Consider the following 23,459-nt stretch of genomic DNA (forward strand, 5'->3'; position numbering starts at 1 on the left):
CCCCACCTACACAGACATGCCTTGTTCACAGCCCCTGTCCTTCATCTCCTCTCTTCCTCTACCTGCCCCACTGAACCAAGCACTAAAGCAGGAAATAATTGTCACATGAAGCTGCTGACACCCTTCCTGCTCTCCTGCAGCCAGGAGGGGAGAAAGAGGGTCTGTGGGATCACATAACTCATCCCGGCATGCCCAGTGGGGCACACTGTTTCCAAGAAGATAAAATTCTGTAATGCATCCTGGCATAAGGTCTGCAATACTGAATTTCCTAGGCAGACCTTGACATCACATTTTAACTGCATGCCTCGGAACATAGAGGACCACTTATCCTTTTATACTCCACCCAAACCACCCATGTCATGAACTGTCACAGGCAATGCTCACAACAGAAATTTCACATGATGAAAAATTGCTAGGTTTAGGTGTTAGAAGCAGCCAACAGCAGACCACATCCCAAATAAAAGCCTCACAACAGCAAGCCCCACCACTCCCTAACACCGTATGTGTAACACCTCTCTCTCTTCTACAGTAAAGGTGTAGCTTTTTTTGAAAGTGGCAAATTTAACAGTGAGGTCCTCCTCACTGTTAAACACACGTTCTTGGCCCTGTCCTTCTGCATTTGACATTCAAGTAGCAAACAGTGGCAGATCTGCTGTGCAAGTAATTGTGCCAGTTCCATAACTATCATGACAACTTTATGCAGACAAAGTTCTTTAAAGCTGTGAAGATGTTCCTTTCTTTCCCCTCTGCTCCCCCTTCCCAGTTGCACAAGCCTATTTTTCAACACTTGGCAAGGGAACGAATGCATTAGATCACAAAGGACCAAATCTGTTGCTGTTGTTTTCCTTTTAAGCTTCCTTAATTAGCCCTCCAGTTTTTGGAAAGTAAAAGGAAAGAAATGCACTGTGGTACAGAACTATCAATATTAACGAACAAGACAGATCTCCAGCTTTTAAAAATATTCTGTTTGAGGCTAAATCAGCGTATCTAAAAGTGGCCTATTTGGAATAAGTATGTCACCAAGTTCGATATTTAGGTCAGTATTTGTGCAATAATTCTAGTCTGTCCTTAAAAACAGAAGTTCTGTTCACCTCAGGACACATCCATATAGGAAAAACCAGTCCCAATACCTATTCACCTTCCAAAACTTTACAGAGGCAGAGCATGAGAGCGGTCTTGGCTGTGATGGATTCCACTGTTAGAATGAATCTGATTATACAGGAGCAATGCTTATTCTTAATTCAATTAAACTCCAGTCTCCACAAACACAAATTCAAATCTTTTCTAGCATACACATATTTATTGCAGGAGTGATGCATTAGGATTTGTCTCATTCTGAACCATCACTAAAAAGTCAACATTGCCAATATTCTGTGGGGAGAAAGACTGCAGAGCAAGCATTCTTTGCAAGCTTCCTTTCAAGACTGAGCTTGTTATTTAAAAGTTAAAACAACATCATCTTCTACCTCTTCTGAAGTATACAGAAGATAGATATGAATTGCTTTTTCATAGTTAAAAACTGAATTGAGCCATTTTAATGAAGTATTTTACCAGGGATTTCCTTCTGCAATAAAATTTATAATTAAAGCTTTCATTACACTAAGTAAGAATCAGAAGCCTCAGTTTTCAGCAGCACGTATCAGGAGCACAAAGGAGAGGAACTACTCTGAAGAACTACCGATGAATATAAGTTAACACAAATGTCACTTTCAGAACAAGTGTCATTAAACAACATCTATATTTAAAATACAGTCTTAAATATTATTCATAACTCACAAAAGTGCAAGTACTATATACCACATCAGTATCAGGGAAGAATCTGCAAGCACCATATGACCTAGCCCATAGCAAGCAACTAGAAACTAAGTTTCAGAGCCATAATAGCGCCCTTGCTAAATATGCTTGCTTTTAGAAACACAGTGCTTTACACAGTATTTTCTTAGTTAGCATGATTCTTTCAGCAGCTTTGAACTTGATTAGTTCCCAAACACCTGAGGCAGAATACCTCATATAAATGTTGGGGTTTTTTCCCAGCAATAGGAAATGAATGTTAGTTTGCCTGAACTACAGAGCTGAAGATTCAACTTTTGTAATTTCTTTATACATGTAAATCAAGTGTGGTACGCCTTACAATTAAGCTCTTTGACACAAACAGCATCAGCTGGAGGAAATCTGAATTACTTTTGCAGCATCACTAGTTTCCCTGTTTCTGTTCTTCAGAAACAATGTTACTGTGCAGCACTTCCCACACGACTGCTTGCATACAATCATGCTTGTCTCTGTTTTTCTGTCTCAGGACAGGAACCCCAAACATCAAAAAAACAACTTGAAGTGGCAAAATATTGTTTGAAAATCCATGAATGCAGAATGCTAATTTTCAGGTTTGGGAGCTGGGGAGTTGGGGTTTAAAATGCCTTTATTTTTCCTCAAAGCATGCTTTACCAACTAAAAGAATAGCATAGTTTCTTCACCTCTGACAGTCTGAAAACACACTTGAAACTATGTATTTTCTTTCTACACTTACATAAGAATGGGAGGTTATCATGAGCACATGGGGATATGTTCTCATGCTGGCTATCATCCCGATGCTGTTAGTCATTTGGGTGAACCAGAGAGAAAGAGAGAAGCACAGCATGGCACAGAACAAGCTTATGCTGCCAGTAATTCAGAGGGGCTTTCTGGCCATTTATCTCTAGCTCTGAAGTTCATTGTTTTCCACTGTTTTCCTCACTCATTAGATTTGCCTTTCATTTATCTGATGTCAAACCCTCTGGAGATGAAAGGACACCACTGTCCTAGAGACAGCCCCAAAGCAGCAAGGACTCAAAAACCTGACAGGCCGTGCCTCACCATCTCATAAAACATGCCTTGGGGATTTTTACCTTGAGGCTTAACAGACCTAAGCAGATATGCCAGAACAGCTTCTTTTAAAAGAATTTTAAAACTTACTAGGAGAAAAAAACCCCTAAAAAACGTTTCAAATTATGCATGTGCTAGAAGGTGCATTAGTTACTGTTTGAAGGAAGTTTGACATCCAATCAAACCTTTTAAAAAGCTCACAACCTAGGCTGTATCATTGGCTATCAGCTGGATAATACATTATTGCAATATAAAGACAAAACAGATCTAGTGCTACATAAGTGTCTCCAAGTACTGCTACATAAAACTAAGTTGCTTGTACATAGTAAAGAGCATGGAGAGAGTCCTATCAAGTACAGAACTAATGAGCGGTTTAGGGCTGATTACAAAACCAAATAGAGCACGCTGAAAGCACAGTAAAAAAACTTCAGTTGTAGTAAGTATGAAAAATATAATGGTTCAAGATATACAAAGCTTTAGCAAAAAAGTGGCAGGGATTAAGAGATAAAACAGACAACTGCAAAAATACCTTTCAACAACAGAAGGTGGAACTGAAGAGTAAACAAAAAAATGCAGGCCCTAAATTCCTATAATTAATTGTGTTCTTAGCCCAGTATAAAATTTACTTTACAAAGGTTTTAGTTAGCAACCTTTTTTCACTGACAGAAAATTATTTGCTTATTACAAATAACCCAAAAATCAGTTATTAAACTAGAGAGAGGTTCAGCAACACTTCAAAGCAGGAAAAAATTCCTTTATTCTAGCAATTTAATATTTAGGTTCTATGTAAGGAATGAATTTTTAAAACCCTGACATTACTTTAGGTTTTAGTAACACTGAAAAAATGTTTTTTAACAGAAATGTTGACAGTTATATTTGTCATCCTTGTTGTTATAATGATCTCAGTAGATCCATCCAGCTGATAAGAAAATGGATGAAGTTCAGTACAGCACTTTGCTTACACAACCTCAGTAGAAAGAAGTGTTGGTGTAAATGCAGAAAAAACTCGCCTCCCTATTGCCTGTGCTCATGCCTATTACCACGAGTTCTCAATCTGGGTATTTGCAAAAAACACTAACAGCAGCAATAGCAGTTCCTGACCATCAAAAAGGAACAGTACTGCTGCATGGAGAAGACTGAACTGGGGGAAACTCTCCAGACATCCCATTCACAGCAGAGTTAGCAGCATTCTCACCTTTGACGCTTGTCGCAGCCACCGCAGATATTCAGTGAAGTTATCGAAACAAATGTAGTAGGTCTGGCTTTGAGGTCCAGAGGAGCTAAATGCTAAACAGTGCTGGTGCTTTTTCACTTCTTCCACCTACGGCAGAGACACAAAACTGTGAGTCAACAAGAATCAAAAATCACTTGGCAACTCCCAAAGGCAAACTTAAAGTGTGCTCAAGAGCAGATCATCAAGGAGAGCCAGACTAACCATCTCAAACAACCAAGCTGGATCTTGGGTGTCAAATAAATATGAAATCTACACACACAAGCAGGAATAAGAAAAGAAGAAGGAAAGAGCTAACAGAGAAAACCATCAAGAACATAAACATTTTAATAGAAACTGAACACCATAAAAGGTTTGCCAGTGAAACGCATTTAAGGCTGTTTTTATGCAACCTAAAAAAATACAGTTTTTACTCTCCGGTTATTAAAAACAGGCTTAACAAAATGCTGCTCTTACAGCCCAATTAAATTCTTTGGCATTTCTCAACTTGTTAAAAAACACCCAGAGTACATCATTCTGCTACCATACATGAGAAGTCCCACACAACTTATGGTCTCAATGTCTCAGTACAGCATTTTGGAAAGCCTTTGCAAACCAGGAAGTGCAGAGTATTTATGGGGATGAGGAAGAATATTTTTTGAGCAATATTTTAAAAAACACTTAGTTCTGTGCCAAACACCCTCCTCCCAAGCTTTGTCAGCAGAAGCCCTCAGTACATTTTTCTGAGCTTAGTTATCCTTTTCTTTTAAAATTTGTTGTCAACTTTCTGCTTAACACAGTCTGCATGTTTTATATCACATAAGGCATTTCTGTGCAAAAGCTGCTTAGAAATTCCACATTAAGCAATTAAAATGGTACATAATCTTTTCACTTTTAAAATTAAAAGAAATATATTGAGATGAAAAGAATATTTATCTCAAAGAGAAGGCTGATGGGAACCTTAATCCTGTCCTTTCCAGCAATCCACAGCCAAGAACACAATTCGCTCTCCAGAGTTCACACACTGTTGCCAAAAGAAGACAATGTTTCTACTTCAGTATCTCCCAGGAAGAGTTGGAAAATCATGTGAAGAATCATAAAAGAGGCAGGAAAAACAGCTCGTAGAAGGCAGCTCTGCTTTTCACACTGCTAGTATAGAATATTAATGAATCAACTCTAGTCTGCATATATAATACTGTGAAGCTTGTTTCTCTCCAAATAACTCTTTAGAATTCAACTTACCAGTATGTAAGGTAAAGGAGAATTACTTAAGCTGTAAATTCATCTTCAAGATTACGATTCTCTTCCTATTACCTCAGTTAAACAAGCCAACAATAGTTTTCTGAAACACTGCTAAGGTTAAAAGAGTGATGTTGTAATCTTACTGTCTTCACTACAGTTTCACAGAAGAGTTAAGGTTGGAACAGACCTCCAGAAGTCATCTGGCTCAACCCCCTGCTCAAGCAGGTCCACTTAAAGCCAGCTGCCCAGAACCATGTCCAGATGCTTTTTAAGTATCTCCAGGGGTGATGGATATGCCATCACTCATCTGGGTAACCCATGGCAGTGCTCAGTCACCATCCCAGTGGGAAAAATATATTTGCTTGTGTTCAGTCTGGAACTCCTGGGTTTTAGATGTAATCTATCAGAAAAAAGTCCGGTTTTTGCTTTTCACAAGGAAAAATGTTTGTTGGTGTTAGCTTACAACAGACCACTACTCATGCAATGCTGAACACTCAAAAACTCACACTATGTTCAGAATAAGCCCATGCCCTTATTTGTTAATTTTCAGCACTAAAGAATAATCCAGCATGGATAAAATCTCAATGAGGAGGAACGGCAGAGAGCATACACAACAGACCTGCGTGTATCCTTTGGCTGTATGCTACTGCAGACATAAACCACTTAACACTGCACACAAGAAAAAGACACTGATTGTGCATCCATTGCTTTTCTTTGTAGTTTTAATTCAAACATTCTAAATCATTAAATATGACTGACCATAATCAAAAGTCATTTATATACTTTGAAAATCCCATTTATAGAGACAAGCTTTTGGAGGGTCAGAATGATCCTAATTGAATGCAATCTTCTCTTCATAAAGAGACAAGGGTTAATCAAGCAAATAAATGAAATAAAATATCTTACTTTTCCACCAATTAAAGGGAGGACATGCATCTTTCCAGTCTGGCTTTCTTTTACTGATGAGACAATTAGGCATGTTCCACAAAGGATAGCTTGGCGTCTTGTCCATCTGTTGACTGGCAAATGTATTTTCCCTTTTCGAACATTGTACATTCCTGAGAGCTGAATCCGTTCGGAGCTGCCAGTGCTGTGGGGCTTTCCTGAAATAGAAACAAAAGCATCCACTTAATCACAGAAAATCTTTGCCTCTTTCACTCAAGTCATCCTGAGACTTGATCAGGAAATTTTCAAGCTACAAACTGCAGCATGGCAAATGATGTACAGCTTCAAAACCATGCAAGCAGGTAATTTAATATTAGCTTCAGTACAGTCTTTTTCCATACAGGTTGGTATGATGAGGAGCAGGTCACATTAAATAATCTGCAATAACCATAGAAGCACCAATTAATGGTATCAGCCTTCTCTCTGGAACCTGGAAATCAAATTTCACCCACAACAATAAGGAATTGGCTCCTGTTGAGTTCACAAGGCGTGTGCTAACTGCAGAAGGGGGAGATGTAGTGCATGCTGACCCATATCTTTGCATTTCCACATCTCTCCTGGCAATCCTTCAGGTCATGATTCAAACAGCTTCCCAAAGAACACAGGCCCTACCTCCCCCAGCCCACACTGCTCAGTCCAACCCCCACAGCAGAGGCAGCACACTCAGCCATTACGTTAGCAGGGGCAATGAAATCCCTCAAAGACCCTGCTTTAGTCTGAGTAAAGATTTGGAAAGGAGTGAGGTTATTTTGTGTATATTACAATGAATTCATTATTTTTAGTAATTCAGATTATTAGCATAGCTATCAATCAATTAGACCAAATCTGTTAAATGACTTTAAATGTCTCAGATACTACTAATCTAATCTATTAATAGGATTCTACTCTACAGAAAACATCATGAGCGATGGCAACACAAAGACAACCATCTCTCAACTCTGTTCTTTCAGGATGTAAATGGGAGGCACAATTTACTCATTCTAATCTGATTTATCTACACCAAGTTCCCCTATCAAACCCTAAACAGTCCAGCCCAGATTTGAGTAATCCAAATACATGTAAGTATTTTGCAAACAGAGACAAGAGCTAATCATGTTCAGGTTAAACCAGTTCAAATTTATGTAAGAACACCAGTGTCAATGAACTTTGGGAGGGAGCTCCCCTGGATAAACAAACCAAAGGGTATGTTAATTTCAAGTAGCTTCCTCATCACAATAAAAGATAAATCACTAATTTCCCCACACTAATATTTACCAAAATTCCTAAATACAAGGAAATAATAACTCATTAGGACTCCAGAAAAGCAGAGTTGATTCTAACACTAACATTTCAGAGCTGTGCCTACTGATCTCCAGCAGTGACAAGTGCTGCACACTATTACTTCAACTTGCTATTATTCCTGCTTGCATGACAGCTCATTTGTCTCAATGAGTCTGCTCTTGCCTTCAAATTGTCTACAGAAAGATAGAAGACACCTACCACATGCCCTATCCACTGCCATTCTCTCAGCCCTGCCCAGCCCATGCCAATTCTTGTCCTTATCTTTAAAAGCAGCCTTTTTGAATCTTCCTGCCAATTTAATGAGCCAACACTTGGCACAGTTACCCTCAAGCCTTGCTCTGCTCTAATAAACACCAGCATTTAGGCTACCAACGTCTGCCAGTTTGGATCTGCAGGAACATCACTGTTGCTTGAAGCTGAAACACAGAAACTTTAATGCCCACAAGGTATCAGCATCAAATTCAAAAATAGGTGCTCCAAGAAAGCAGTAGTTACACTGCCAAGCAAATTCATATCCAGCCATAGAAGCTGTGGATTAACTCTTTGCCTAACACAGGGAAATGGGACACCCGTTCCGTGCAAAGCCACAAGACAACTGATAGAGAATACAAGTGAGTAAATTAGAGCAACTCAGCCTTAACAAACACAAAAGCTGAACCAAACAGTACATTTGGAATATAAAACATTTAGTTCTTATAGTAACTGAGAATTTATCTAGCTTGTGCAAAATGTCGCAGAGCACTGATTAAAGAATTAACACACACAAACAACCACATCTCTGTAATGGAGTAAAAAGTGCTTGATAAATACTAATAGCACAACTGTATAAGGAATAGCTGTCAGGGATGCGTGCAGCTGCACCTCTAAAATTTTGTTTTATGACCTGATTCTTAGGTCTGTTCTCTGACTATGTGCTCTCTAACTTCCCAGGAGAAGCAGAACATGCTGCTGATAGAAACCCCTTAAGACTGCAAGACATAAATTGGGAAGACAAGCTCATTTAGCATTTCAACAGAACCAAATGTAACTTTCACAAACATTCAGGAACAAAAGGCATAATTTGCACTTAATCTGGGCAGACCTGTGTCCTGGAAAACACCAAACCTCAGAAATGTTTTAGGAATATCATGGTTAGGAAAGAGCATGAGCTCTGGCTACAGTGCTGCAGCCAAGATGCTTGGTAGGAAACAACAGCATTCTGGGGCAATCAAGTAGTAGCATGCATTATCCTGCCTAGTCCAGTGGTAAAAAGACTACCACACTTAGTACTCACACTTCACAAGGAGCACTGGAAAGCTAGTCTTGGGAAATTTACAAGGGAAAATAAATTCAGATGCCTGAGAAATCTGCTTTCTAGGACCAGACCCTCTTGCACTAAGTACGTTATGTTAGGCACAGCTGGAACTGCAAAAACACTCAGAAGTCTCTGAAAAGTAGTTCCTAAAATTCAATGTAAATTCTCAGCATTTGTAAGTCGCAAGATTAGTACCATTAGTAAAGGTTTACTAAAATACCTGGAAGAGAGCTATCACTAGAAGTATTCCTGCTAGATATGAACTGTATTTTCTCTCAAACTTCATATTTGACTAGAAAATTACTGGAATATGAACCTTCAGTTACTCCTACAAATACAAGAAAAAAAAAAAAAAAAAAGCAGCCCTTTGAACTTCAAGGAACCCTTCAAAGGATTTAAGGTGCTTTTTTCCCAGCAAGTACTGTCCTTTGCTAAGTGAAAACCAGAAGGTTTCTTGATGAGAACATACAGAAATAAACACTGGACCAATTTCATTAAAGCAAATGGTTTCTCTCTTCCATTTCTTGTCTACTTCACTACATAACCAACCATCTGGTTGCACCAGATGATCTTTCAAGGTTCCTTCCAACCTGGGCTCTTCCCTGATTCTGTAACTTGAAAAGCTCATGTTTAATATTGGATCACATGTTGTTGCCTGAGACGCAATCTGCTCACATATTCAATTTTCTTCCTGCTTAAGGACTGTCATCATTGATATTTGATAAAACACTGTGATACTATTATCAAGCAAGTGGGGGAAAAAAAGAGTCAAAAGCTACTGGCTTATTTTGATTTTAAACAGAGGTTAATCAAGGACATACAAACTAGTTGTGGAACTAAATTCCTAGATTTATAAATCCACCCAAGTATTTTTTGCAGGTAACAGTGAGCAAAAGCCGTTTGAAAAGCAGCAGCCTAGCCTACTAAAAAATAAGCTTGGACAGACTAAGCTTTAAAGAGCTCAGGTATTAGCTGCCAAGAGAACATAAAAGCAGGAAAAGTTTAAATGACAGTGTGCTCTGCCACAGCAGAAGTGGGATGGGGTTTGGGAAGAGTGTGAAGCAATCTAAGGCTGGCTTAGATTCCTCACTTCAGGGAGGAAAGCAGCAGGTGGCAGAGTCTCCTGCAAGAGGGCTCATCCCTGACAGGCTGGGGAGTGGAGGACAAGGGAAAGGCTCAGAACTGCACCTGCCTTTTCTATGACCTGGAAAACAACCAAATCAGAAGGCAAGTGACATTTTTTCTTCCAAGAGTACAGAAAGATGGGGAGCCATTTGGACTACAGCAGAATGCCTTCAGGCCATGAATCAAACACCACAAATTACAGCATAACTACAGCATCACCACCAAAAATCTGTTGTTTTTGAGGTACCCTGCCTCTAACAGTGCCAGTGGAAGCACCTGTTTTCAGTAAAAGCATCAGCAGTTCTGAAATTATGTCCCTCAATCTGCCTCACAGACCTCCAATTCAAGATTTAGAAGGCTGCATGAGAGTCACATACTGAGATGATTCTTCACTTTTAACTATCCCTGAAGGAAGCAAATGAGTTTTCACAGGGGCCTGTGACAATATACCAAAGCCAACAGTCATGCAGATAAAATGGCAATGATGATCCTTAGCGACTTGAAACATAAATTTGAATCCTGCCAAAAACTTAAAATATAATTATTGTTGAATTGATCAGAGTGAAGGCAAATAAGCCAGAACATCCAGAAGAGTCACATACCAGAAAATGTTTTTCAAATGCTAAGCCCAACCAAAGCAGTTTGAGTATTTTAGCAAGAAACCATAAAAAGATTATTTTTCATTCCTGTCAGGTCTCCAAGACTACAGCAACTCCTAAGCACCCCCACAACAGGACTTTTGTTCTGTGCAAGGCATTAGAAGAGATGCCTCAAGGAATTATGAGCAGACCACTCATTTGGCTATCTTGATATTCATGGCTGAATTCCTCCCAGTTTTAACTCCTCCCAAGTCCTGGAGGGAAACTAGCAGTATTCACAAGAATAAAGAAAAGCAAGGAATTTGATTGAAACAGCAGGACTGTCTTTAGAATCACAGAACCCACCCTGCTTCATAGGAAGCAGAATGGGACAGGGGTAATCTTTCCATGATGTTAAAGAACTAAGATCTCACCACAAGCAGCCTGGGAAGCTCCGGGTACACAACACACTGACATCCTGCTTGGTGCAGAGACTTCAAACTTTATTAAATAAATACCCACAGCCACTTGCTTTGGATTCTGGAGCAAAGCTCTTTATCCGAGCGATGAAAGGCATATGGAATAAATTACCATCAGAAGTTATAAAATACCAGCTCATTATGGGACATAAAAGTACTTGGGGAGGAAAAAAAACCTCTCTTCAGCAATATGGCTGATTAAGTTGCAAGTACTTCGCATTCCCCCTGTTTGAAAAGTACAGCCAATAAAGTCTGTCTCTAAAGAGCGACTTAAGACATTACCAAAATAAGAGCAGGGGAAAGTGTTGACATAAGAAACACGTTCACTTCTGTGCAGCAGGTCTTATTTTTATTACTAATATTGGTTTGATGGAATGAAAACTAAAAATTCCTCGTGACCTGCATGGTGCAGGCAGCCCAGCCAGCTGGAGAGACTGCCCACCCCCCAAGCCATCTCGGGTATTTGCCAGTGGTAAGAGAGGCTTAAGTTATTATTCAGCAGGAATACTGTCAAAGTTTGAGACTTCTCAGAAGTGACTGAATTAACTCTGAGTGCCTAATTTAGGGATGTACTTTTCTTGCTACAGTTGGGCAGCTACAGAGATCATCATCCTCCTCTGCACAGTGTTGGGCCCCCAACCTGAGGCCAGCATTGCATCAGCCCTACCACATCAGCTGCTCCTTGCACGGTGTGCTCGAGCCCTTCCAGACAAAACAGGCTGCTTTCATTTCTTGCTTCTCCTTTTCACTGAGAGGCCTTAGGGACAGCTCATGGTGAGCAGTTCAGCATGGAGAGCAGAGGAATGGCACGTAAGGGCCAGGGCTGTGACACAGTGGCTGCTGCTGGAGCGGATATGCAATCAAACCCACCCACGGCTTTCAGCAAGTCATTTCAGAAACAAGATATTACACACACAAATATTCTGTGAATTTCAATTCTTGTACGCATTGGAGCAAAAGAACACCCAAAAACCACCATTCAGTTTTGAAGATTTTGATCTGAATCCAGTTGGGAAAGCTGGGCTATTCCCTAGCTGGTCAGGGGAAGCCAGCAGGGTGGGTGGCAGCCCCTGAGTTCACACCTGGAGCACCATTTCCGCCACCTCACTGAACCCAGAACAGCTCATCCCACCTTGCCTGTGAACCTGCAAATCAAAGCTCAACACTGGTCCTGCCTAAATATAAGTGCAAAGAGGCCTCAATTAGCTCAAAATGTGGAAAGCCCTCGAGTGTCTTTGCCCACCTTTTGGGAAACTATGCTGCAATTGCTGTTGCTGAAACGTTACTGCCAAATCATTCTGCAGATTTCTACTTTTGCTCAAGTCCTTTCATTAAATACAGATGAAACTACTGTCTGCAATGTTTTTGAAGTTTTTCAGTCATGTAAGGCTGCTTCCCCTTTCATTCTCGTCAAACTAAGGACAGCAGTGATGACTTCAGGCAAGCCCCAGTGCAATGAGATAAAAATAAAGCAGCAAGTGAGATTTAAAAAAGAAAAAAGAGGGTGGCAAAGGAAACAAAAAAAAAGTAAAACCTCAAACTATTGTACTGCTCTCTTTTTTTATTTGAAACTTACAAAGAAAACCTACATACAGACACATGCTTATTAGAAGTATTTTTTCTTGTCCTCGCTGTCTTAATTTAGAAACAAAGGCACAGAATTAGCAGGTTTTATATTTAACTAAGACCAAAGATTCACCTCACAGTCTCTACTAGCAGGTTTCTTTTGCAAAGGTAACAGACCAAGAATATATACCAAAGTTTCACCTGTCAAATCATTCCAAAATTAGCAATTGAATTTTTTCCCTCAAAGCTACTTAGACTCCTAAAGATTTAACACAAGGCTGCAGACTGATTCTATACTGCTTGGTCAAGGAGGAACTTGGTCACCATTATACTGTTCTTAAGGGCATGTAAGTATCAGCATAGTCCCATAGTTTACTCATTATACTCCTCATTCTGCTGCACTCTCTATTGTATGGGTGCTGGGGGAAACTGAAGTAGTTAAGTATCCTTTAGGAATTAGCAGTTCAGGCTCTAGTACTTGAAGGCTCTATCTTTTCACCTGAGAAAGAAAAGCAGACTCCAAATGATGAATTTTACTGAACTGTGTTAAACTCATTCTTTTCTTTAAGGAAAGAAAATTCAATATGAGACAAAACTGGCAGAGTAGAACACAGATAACCCTCTATTCTTTGTAAAACATGCTCCTCCTACTTTACAGGAAGATCCCTGTAAAAGCAAGGATTACCATTACGTGATATGATACAATAAAACTTAGTTAATAGTTTTATAGCCATAATCCTGCCTTCTACTTCAAAGTAAATGCTCACTGGAGGAAAGGTTTGTATGTATTTAATAATTCAGAAAATATCCCTCTTTGCCCACTGAGACAGAGTTTAGTCTTTTTTCACTTGATCATTCCCTTTACCTTGTTCTCAACAAGACTCGCCATCTTGACACAGGAGCTCTAAAACCATGGTATCAACACGTCCAAGGATATCACAGGCAAAATGCAACAAAAATTCCTTCTCTGAAAAGCTTTTCTATCAAGTGCCACGTAGATCCATGGATGATGGCTGTAATACCTATAATGCCAAAACCTAAGTATCGAAGCATATAAGCAAATATAAGCAAAAGCTTCTGAAGGAAAACCTAACAGTGATTCAGCAGAATTCATTGAAGAGTCATTGCTAACCAGCACAACTCCTACACTAGGGCAACCTAATAAAGGCAACAAGCTAAAGCAGGATATGTAGCAGTGGACAGGATGCTATTTGCAATTTAAAGCACCCAAGCACAGTGGAAATTCATCTGGATTACTATGTAGAGACAGCAAACCCAAAGCCTTGGAATGCAATTGCTCTGATTGTAGCAAGTGAACTCAAGATCTAGCTGCTTCAATGTTATTTTGACAGATTTTGAAGTTCAGTTTGTACAAGCAAACATCTATAAACACACAGTGACCACCAACAAACTGAAAAGCCACCTGGTTCTTAAACTCTTCACCCCATCTATCCCTACAGACTACTCTTGCAGCTGAAACACGGATCCTTCACATTCACTCTCAGACCTTTGCATCCCCATTCACTTCACTTGTCTGCAGGAAATCCATGCAGGCAGGGTTGTTTACTTTAGCAAAATAAAGGCACACTTGATGTCCAAACTTCTGCTTGGAAGCAGAAGTTTGGTTTAACTTTTGTATTAAAACTAAAATGGAGATGCAGGCTGAATTCTGTTGTTTTGTTCAAATATCTCATTTTGAAGAAAGCTTATAAAAGGGAGAGAGTCACCTAGCAAAATTCAATACCAACTTTTTCAGGAAAGAACCATATGTCACTTCTCCTAGGAGAAATAACTGAAATATCCTGAAAATGTACCATCAAGAAAAAAATATCATCTTCCTCCTGTGCTTTAACAAAGTTGCAAAAAGCTGCAATATTGGTCTATAGGCTTCCAGGAAGTCCTATCTAAAACAACTTTCCCATCTTGAAGTTAGGATTCATTTAAGGAAGCTACTGACTAAGTTCTTCAGTGACGTAATCTACCAAGTATTTCTGCTCAAAGTAAATTTAAAACAGAGTTAGTCTTACACTGGGAAGACTTGTGCTAAATTCTGGTCAAATTCCTTGCAAGTATTTCTTTAAAAGAATACTTTTAGCAATACATTTCAAGTTATCCCCAATTAAGATGGCCTCAAAAAACTACACTTGCAAGTTTTACATTTCTATGCACTGATATTAAAGAGGTGAGAATGTAATAGATAGGGGCAAAAAAAAAACCAACTTACAAAGTCACCAGTACTTGCCATGACTTTCATGACAGCATGTACAGCTTCTGTAGGATGGGACCCAGTGAATGCTCAAGTGACCTTTCCCCTTCCTTCCCAATTCAGCCCCTATAAAGCACAGCTGAACAAAGTGCTGAAAATGCACTTTTTTCTGGTGAAGTCATGCAAAAATTGAATTCTACTTGTTATACTCCAAAAGCACAATAAAGCCACAAGCACAGTAAAATCCCTGGCATCCCAAAGGATACTTATCCTGTCTAAAGCAATTGCTGTATTGGCAAAAGCTCTGAGCTAACCAACTGTTTAGGCAAAGCTTGAGTCTTGATGGAATTGAAGAGCAAAATTACACTGAAGTTAGCAGCAGCTTTCAGGTTTTATCAGTGTTAGATGCTCAACATGAAGCATGGCAATGTAAGCTCAAAATAACCACTTGAACACACACTCCTCTGAGGAGGAAGAATGACAGCCCCTGGCAGAAGTTCATCAGTATGCCTCAGTACTACAACAGAAATGTAGGAATTCATGCTCCTTATCAGCAAAAGCTTAGCAAACCCCCACAAGCCCTTGGAACATACCTGCCTTGCCCCAAGGAGGGAAGATGTGGGTGGTCAAACATTTATTTAAAAAGCTACAGAGGAACACGTGCATGCTAGGTCAAGAATTGTTTTGCATTAACTTCTTACATAACATAAAAGTTATCTTTCAAAGTATTCTAGACTAAAATTCCATCAACTGCAAGATGATGATGATTAAGCTACTTTGTGTATATTTAAACATATTCAAGTTCCAAGTACAGTGATTTTTCTTCTTGTTCTTTCATCAGAAGAAACAAGTCAGGCATCCTACATATCTAAAAGCATGTACTAATCTAAATCCTTGTTAAGGTAAAACATTTCAAGTATAACACTTCCTGCCACTGTAGCAGCATTGTTGCACAGATCAAAATCTAAACTCAAGATTTATCATCGGACCCAACTGATAAATAGCTTCTATCAAAATATTCTGTAGAGTATTGCAAGGCACATCTATTACTAGCATATCTCAACTATGTCTAGTTTAAAAAAATCACAAATAACTGAGATATGAAACTATACTGAAAAATATATAACTTGTTCAGTCAAGTCCCTCCAAAGTTTAGCCCTGCAAAGAGAAGGCCAGAATTCTGGATTTGGAATTGGCAACATCTACAATCAAAAGCCACAATACCTAATAAATAAAGAGAGGAATTAGTATGTAAAGATTGAGTGACTGCTTTAAATGGCACAAAGACAGAGAAATACAAAAGTCAGAAGAAACAGCACAAGCAATTAGTCAGAGACTTATCCGTCATTTAAGATTCAGCTTCATTAACATAAGATTTCAAGCTATTGCTAGAAGGAATCCTGGCTGACCTTACAATCCAATCTTACTCCATCATATCAGCTATTTTGTTTACAACTTGCTAGGTAAGCTCAGTCCATACATGTTATGTCTACACCTTGGCTGCTTTTCCCATGTACTAGTCATCAATGTTTACATGTGCATGTGATTTTATGCAGGATGCTCATACAAACCTTTTGTTTTAAGGAGCTAGTCAGAGCAATCATGGGTTTTGTTCTGACTTCAGTAAGGAGGCATGGAGCACATATTCAGCAGAAAGTGAGAGCTGCAGCAAGCCACAAGGACACTCTCGGTTGCCTCTTTCTCCCTCTCCTACAACACTCTAGGAACTGTTCCTGACACCACCTTAACAGCCTTTATTTTTCACTTCTCTCTTATCAGCAAAAGCAGCTTCAAAGAACCACATAGAAGCCTGGATGATGAAAAAGGAGAGACAGGATTTGCAGATACCCTTGGAAAGCTTCACTACCTGGATTTCTGCCTGCTTATAGCCATCCACCTTGTTTCCTTGCTGAAGAACACAGACCCTTTGATTCACACTAAATTGACTTCAATCATTCAAGTGTTTTCTTTTTTCAAATTTACATGACAAAGGTTGGATTATGCTGATATACATTAAATGTGTGTCAGCAGCAAAATTCTGTGCCTCAGACCACATTCCACAGGGGGGAAAAAACAACACAAGACAGAAGCAAAGCTGATTTTATAAAGTGTGAAGAAAGAAACAGTGGGGAGAGATATGCATCATGAAGAAACATGAAAGAGAACATTTTCTCAATGCTTTTCTACCCCTGGAAACAGGCAGAGAAGATTTATCACATGCCCACAGATATCAGGTTTGACACAGTTTCTTCTCTTTCCTACCTCAGAGACTAGGAGTAACTGGATAGCATATGGGAATTGTCTAGGAGTGCACATCATACGGTTTTATTACAAAGGAGAGGAAAAAAACAGAAGACATTGGCTTTTTCCATTCCCTTTTTAAATTAAATTAACTATCACACATCTGAGTCATCTCCAAACCCATCAGTTTTCTGTCCAAAGCACTCCATGGGTCTGTGAAAGGACAATCACAAGTAGTAGCTCATAAGCCTGACTACACTCTAAGAGTTTCTTCTTTGATGCTATACGTCCCTGTAAGAAAAATGTTGAAAATTCTCACACCCACAGCAAAAGCAGGAAAAAGTGTGTACAAAGGTCCAGATTCCCAAGTACACAGTCTGATTTGGAGCTCCTGAGGCCTCAGGAAGTTATCTAGGAGAAATCAAAACAAGTTTTGATATAAATAAATTTCAGCTTTGACAGGAAAGTGAGCGTACTAAAAACAACCTCAGGAATTCAAATTCATCAGAGCACCACTTTAACTCTGGTTCCTGACAATTTTAGAAAAGGATCCATAAATACCCAGCATGAGTCCTTTGTACAACACTAGTAGGATCAACTTGAAGCTGGGGCTACTCATCCAAGTTTTCTCCTTTCAGTGAAAATTCCCAGAGGAGTCCGAAAAGCCCACCTACATATGGGAGGACCCCATCCTGAAAGTCAAGCATCAGCTTTACTGGCATTTGAATCCAAGACCTCTCAATAGCACAAGAGCAATCCAGCTGAACAGTGTTCAGTATAATACACAGCACAAGTAAGTCTATTTAAGTATATTGATTGTGGCCAGACCATAATAGTATTTCATTCTTCTGCCCTACAAATGAATGCTTTCTCTACCATTGGAAAAAATATTGTGGCTACACAGAGACACAGTAGTTAAACTGTTTACTTTGAAAGAAGCTGAGCAAATCAAACTGTTCTACCCTCCATCCTTGCCCAATGTTAGCATCTGAAAACAAAAAGACCCCAACAAAACCAAAATCATTCCTCTCCAAAGCACATCCTTTCAAAGTTCAGCACATCTTAAACTTATTAAAACTGTATTGAACGCTCCACCCTGTAATCAGGGGTAAAACCTAAAATATGCAAGATGTCATTTAAGCAGGCTCTCCATTTTGACCCACCCACTCTCGCTGACCAATTGTCTTTAGTGCCCGGCTCCTTCCAGAGGAAGGGATCACATTACATTTGTCTTTCTGAAAGCCATTTCACAGGTCACCTCCATGCAGAGGAGTGCAAACAGCCAGGCCTTTATGATCACATACCCTAATGGCAGAAATCCTCTCCTGTGCTACATCTCTTAAAAAGAGAGGAGGAACAAGATCAAAACCACCTCATCTGCTTCCCCTGTCCAGGGATCTAACTGTGTGAGTAGAGGCAGCCACACATCCACAACAAGGAACAGCAATAAAACTCTCCTCTCTAAAACACACATGAAGCTTCGCTGTCAGAAAAACCACAGGAGAGGTCTGTGAACCTCTCATTCACAAACATTTGCAGGATTAAATCTCTAAAGCGTTTGGACAGATTTTGAAAAGAATCCTTCCCAAAATACTATCATTTTGATTCCACTGCCCACTCACCCTCCTTTGAGGGAGAAGTGAGACTCCTGAGGACTTTTTTTTTTTTTTTTTGACACTTTCTATTTATGTTCCAGATATCTTCATCTCCACCTCAGCAATAAAGGAAAGGAAGAAGTCAGGGATATATTACAGTTGCAGCACTTTAATTTATAGTATCACAGCAACAAGAATTTATTCAGTGAAATTTATTATTAGGAGCAAAACAATAATTAATTTAAACTGTTTACTTTGCACATGGGAAACATGTTGGGTACAAAATGCCAAGCATTGCCAAACTCCAAAAGAACATTATTCTATTATACTTCAGATCTGTAGAACTCACATTTTGAATTATTTTTTTAATGGAAATTTCATATACAGTATTGCAACATTAACAGATTTAATGAGATACTCTAACTTCTAGGCATTTTAACTACTAGATGATTTCTAGATAGCTAGACAGATCACTCATAAGGACAATGAGACTAAACTGAAACACCATAAAATTATTCAATGTAGCATTTTTAATGAAAAATAATCACATCATGGAATCACAGAATATGCTGAGTTGGAAGGGACCCATCATGATCCTTGAGTGCATCTCCTGGTCCTGTACAGGACCATCCCCAGACTCACACCCTGTCCCTGAGAGCGCTGTCCAAACACTTCTTGAACTCTGCCAGGCTCGGTGCTCTGACCAACCCTGCTTGAGAAGGCTTTCTCTGGCTGGAACACTGCCACCAGCAGAAGCACCTCCCCAACACTCGAGGAATCAACTGCTTGAAAACATAAGCAAAAGGCAACCAACCAGTCATCAGGACCTGCTTTCAGCTCCAAGGAACACTGGCATATCTATTTTGGTTTTGCTATCAAACCCAGATGAGGAGAAGGCGGCTTGAGAACAGTCTTACACCATGGGAACATCTGCAAAGTTGTAATGGGAAGTAGGAAGGAGAGGGAGTATTGCCCCTCCAAAGCAGGAAAACATTTCCTCTTATTGCCCCAGTTTGTCTTGCTCAACATTCTGCTCTAATCTGAGTTTTTGTAGTGGCCTCCTGCTGGTTTTTGAAGCAAATAAGCCAGTGACCCAGAACGTAATTAAGGGAAAGGAACTATGTAGTTTACCTCATCAAATTTGCATTTTGCATACTAACTCATAGTATGAAAAGCTGTTTAGACATACTTTCTCTCACTGCTCTACTGAACTATTTGCTATTAGAATTGTTAATATAATGTGAGAACTCACTAGGTGAGTTTAATAACACTTTTGATTCACATTTACTTTAATAGTCTTTTTCCTACAAAAGCATACAGTTGTTTGGACTGCTCACAAGCAGAGAGGCTTTGAGCAAGCATAGCAACTGTACTCAAACACTTATACAACTTGGCATTTCAGCCATTCTTGGCCAGTTGTTTTACCCTATAATCCACTTTCTTTCCATCTCCTGGAAATGCTTTTGCTAATCCTTTGCCTCAGGTTTTGCTACTTCCAGGGCAGAAGTCACCACTGTCTCCACAAGCTGGCTTCAGCAGTGGTTCATGTGCTCCTCCCCAGCAATGACACCAACAGCCCAAAGTCCTGCTAGGAAGGCTTATCCCATAAACCAAGACCACAGTTACTTAACATGGCAGAGATCACTTCCCTGAAGCTACCTTAAATTCATGGTAAAAATTATACAAAGCACATTACTAGACCAATGCCCAACCTGGAACTAAGAGTGCCGTATTAGGCACTGAAGCCTGACAAATTTCTGCATTTGAAATGAACTGTGGAAAGCTTGTCCTAATAAACTCTAGGGAAAAGGCCATCAAATTTGTAGGACAGCACTAAGGAATATTCTACAGTAATATACACAGCAAGCCAACCAGAACTTGCTACAGAAACAAAACTGGCCACTCTTCTCCAGAAAATAAGCTCTGCTTGAATTTGAACTTGGAGACTTAGAGATTTCAGCTCCAAGGACGCAATGATTTAGCAGCTATCACAGAGGTCTTGTCTTACTGAATCATGAAGTACAGTCTGAAGACTTCATGTAGTTTCAAAATCCTTTGAGTATCTTTGGAACATAAACTCATCAATTCACCAGAACCTAATCACTACAGGAAACAACTTTTAAACAACTTAGCTTTTTAACTGAGAAACTTTTTTCTTTAAAGTCCAATCTAAAAGAGATATTGGTCTTAACAGATTAACTTGAAATAGTCAAATCTATAAAATTTTGTCATTTTATACTGAGAGTATAGATCATCTCTGAAGAAGACTGTACTGCTATACTGGATTTTTTGTTTGGTTGGTTTTTGGGGTTTTTTTGTACTAGAAGCAGTTAATTCATAATGAATATGAAGATGATCCCTTCTAAGACATTTAAAGCTAATGCAAAAAAGACATTCTGAATCCACACATGGTATTAAGTTTTTACCACACAGAATCCAATGCATGGAAAGAAAATTCTCATGTTCCCTCAGTAAAGTTTGCTTGTGGAGAATGTGGAGATCTGAGAGCACTATGCTAGGCCTCAGGATATGGGATTGAAACCCAAACTTCTATCCCTTACTTTTCTCAACTTGTAAATTTTATGCATTGTTTACCATTTTGGGGAGGGGGAAAAAGAGGAAAAGAAAAGAAAGCACAAGCACAAAATTGCTTCTAAATCTTTCTATGCAAGCTGCAAGCAGAGCAGCTGTGTTCATCCAACACTCATTAGGGGGGAAGAAATTTGTTTTGGAACAAAGTAAATACAATTCAATACTTGAAGTTAGGCTTCAAAATCTACTTGCAAACCTCACAGTCCTAACTAGGTACTGTCACAATGATAACCTAGGTACAACAGCTCAGGACAACATTTATATTTCTTGGAAATAGTTGCAACAGTGAGTTTCCCTGTTACTAAATATAATCTCCCCAGAGATGCATCAGACAGGCTCATAACTCTTCTGTAAAGGAAACCTGCTGAAAGGTAAAAACATGACAGCAGCAGTTTTAGAGAGGGATCTGGCTGGAAAAACGGCAACAATGAAAAAAGCGCATTCAAGAAATCTGTCCTCTCAAAGCACAGGACTCTTTATCAAGTCCCCGTCAGCTTTATCTACCCAAATAAAAAAAGATTCTGGTTGAATAAGGCCATTATTCGGTCTATTCTTCTACATTTCTCCTTAAGCTAAAGGACACCAATGCTCCAAGGCAATGCTAAATTTATTATTTAGTGAAAACAAAAGAAGAACAGAACACATTTAGGACACATTTCTCTGAGGTATATTACTGAAAGATAAAAGACACTATCAAGCACAAGACTTATCCAGCATGGCATAGATAGCTTCTTCCTGCAGATACACCTTTGACAAAAACAAAGAACATACCAGGCTGCAAAACGGGGAATGCTGCAAGTTCCAAGGCTGCTGCACACTTTTCACCTAACCAGAACATTGGTCTGTGGTATATCATCTTGTTGAGAGGTTTAAAAATCCTACCCAGCTTCTACAGGAGAAGCATAAAGCCACAATACCACTAATTCACAAAAGACAACTTCAATTTATTAAAATTACATAGCTACGACCAACTCACATACCTATATAAGTTGAGTTGCTGTCTCCTCTCCTGAGAGTTAGCCAGCACTGCACAGTAGCAGGCCAGGAGTAACATTTTAAAGAGGGCAAGCCAACAGCATTTACACTCATCTGTAGAAAAAAGTACATTCAGTCTTCATCAATAGAGATTTAATCTTCTGGTACTGTTCCTCAAGTACAGCACATAACACACAAGTACAGAGTCAGAAAGGTAAAAAAACCCCATGAATCTACCAAACACAAAAATACTCTGTGACCAGATCCCTCGACCTGGAAGTAATGCAGATTTGTCTAGATTCTGTAAAAATCCAAGCACATTGAAACTTAGGGGTTTTTTTTTGTTATAAATTCCTTACTTTAGGAATAAATTACAAAATACTTAAACTATATTCAAGCAAAAGGTGAAAACCTTCTATGGGCAGTCACTAGCAGTACTAGCTACTCCTCAACAGACATCCTACATCACTATGCATCCCTTGTCCCACTCTCCTCTCCATGCACAGATAACGATCCAAATAACATTTTGCAGTCTGCTATTATAATGCAGTTCGGCTGATTTTTTTCTCTGTCTTTTTATTAATGCATTACCCCAAGACTTGTCATCCCACTGCTCTGAAACAAAAATAGTACACTTCTGAAGAGAACCGAGCCACTTGTTCTTATAAAAAGATTATCATGCCAGTACAAAGGTTGTTGTTTCTAACCGAGTTACTCAAGCATCCTGCAATAAGCCATTCAGAAGTTCATCGTTACTTGTCCAAACAGATTAGTCATATTAGTGCTGAAGCAATGGCATTATGTAAAACTCTGATCTGCTTCATTAGCTCCAAATCATATTTACAAAATGCAGCATGCTACTTCAGCATGTCTGCAGCAATCAGCAGTTAAAACACTTTATTTTACCATCACCCACGATATATGAGCGCATGGGTAGCCAAAGCATAGCCCACGGGTGCTTGGCTCTCACAACTGCCTGCTCTCTTAGAGCACAAAAGGTAGAGCCCATGGAGAGCAGGAGCTGCAGCTCTCATCACTTCATCTCAGTTGTAGTGGGTTTGTGCAGAGGGGTAGCCCACAGACAGACAAAGGCAGCAACAATGTGCTGCTCCATTTTTGAGACCTTGTGCACATTTATCTCTGCTGATGAAACTGAGCCATTTTCCAATGGACAGAATGTAGATACTTATTCAACTTGACAGAATCAAGCTATTTAACAATGGGAGGAGAGCAGAGATGAAATAATGGGACTAGGATGTTATGAAGTGGAG

At 39.4% G+C, this 23,459-nt stretch overlaps 1 protein-coding gene across 1 annotated transcript in view; it reads right to left on the bottom strand.

Moving 5' to 3' along the window:
* Window positions 1–23,459, bottom strand: part of PHLPP1 (PH domain and leucine rich repeat protein phosphatase 1) — a gene marked incomplete at its 5' end in the record, with an annotated part of 135,901 nt that overhangs the window by 56,866 nt on the left and 55,576 nt on the right. The window contains 2 exon segments of the mRNA XM_058022654.1: window positions 4,055–4,180; window positions 6,218–6,414. Of these exon segments, the coding sequence (XP_057878637.1) occupies window positions 4,055–4,180; window positions 6,218–6,414 (323 nt within the window).

This window comes from Melospiza georgiana, chromosome 1 (genome assembly GCF_028018845.1).
Source record: "Melospiza georgiana isolate bMelGeo1 chromosome 1, bMelGeo1.pri, whole genome shotgun sequence".
Classification (NCBI taxonomy): domain Eukaryota; kingdom Metazoa; phylum Chordata; class Aves; order Passeriformes; family Passerellidae; genus Melospiza; species Melospiza georgiana.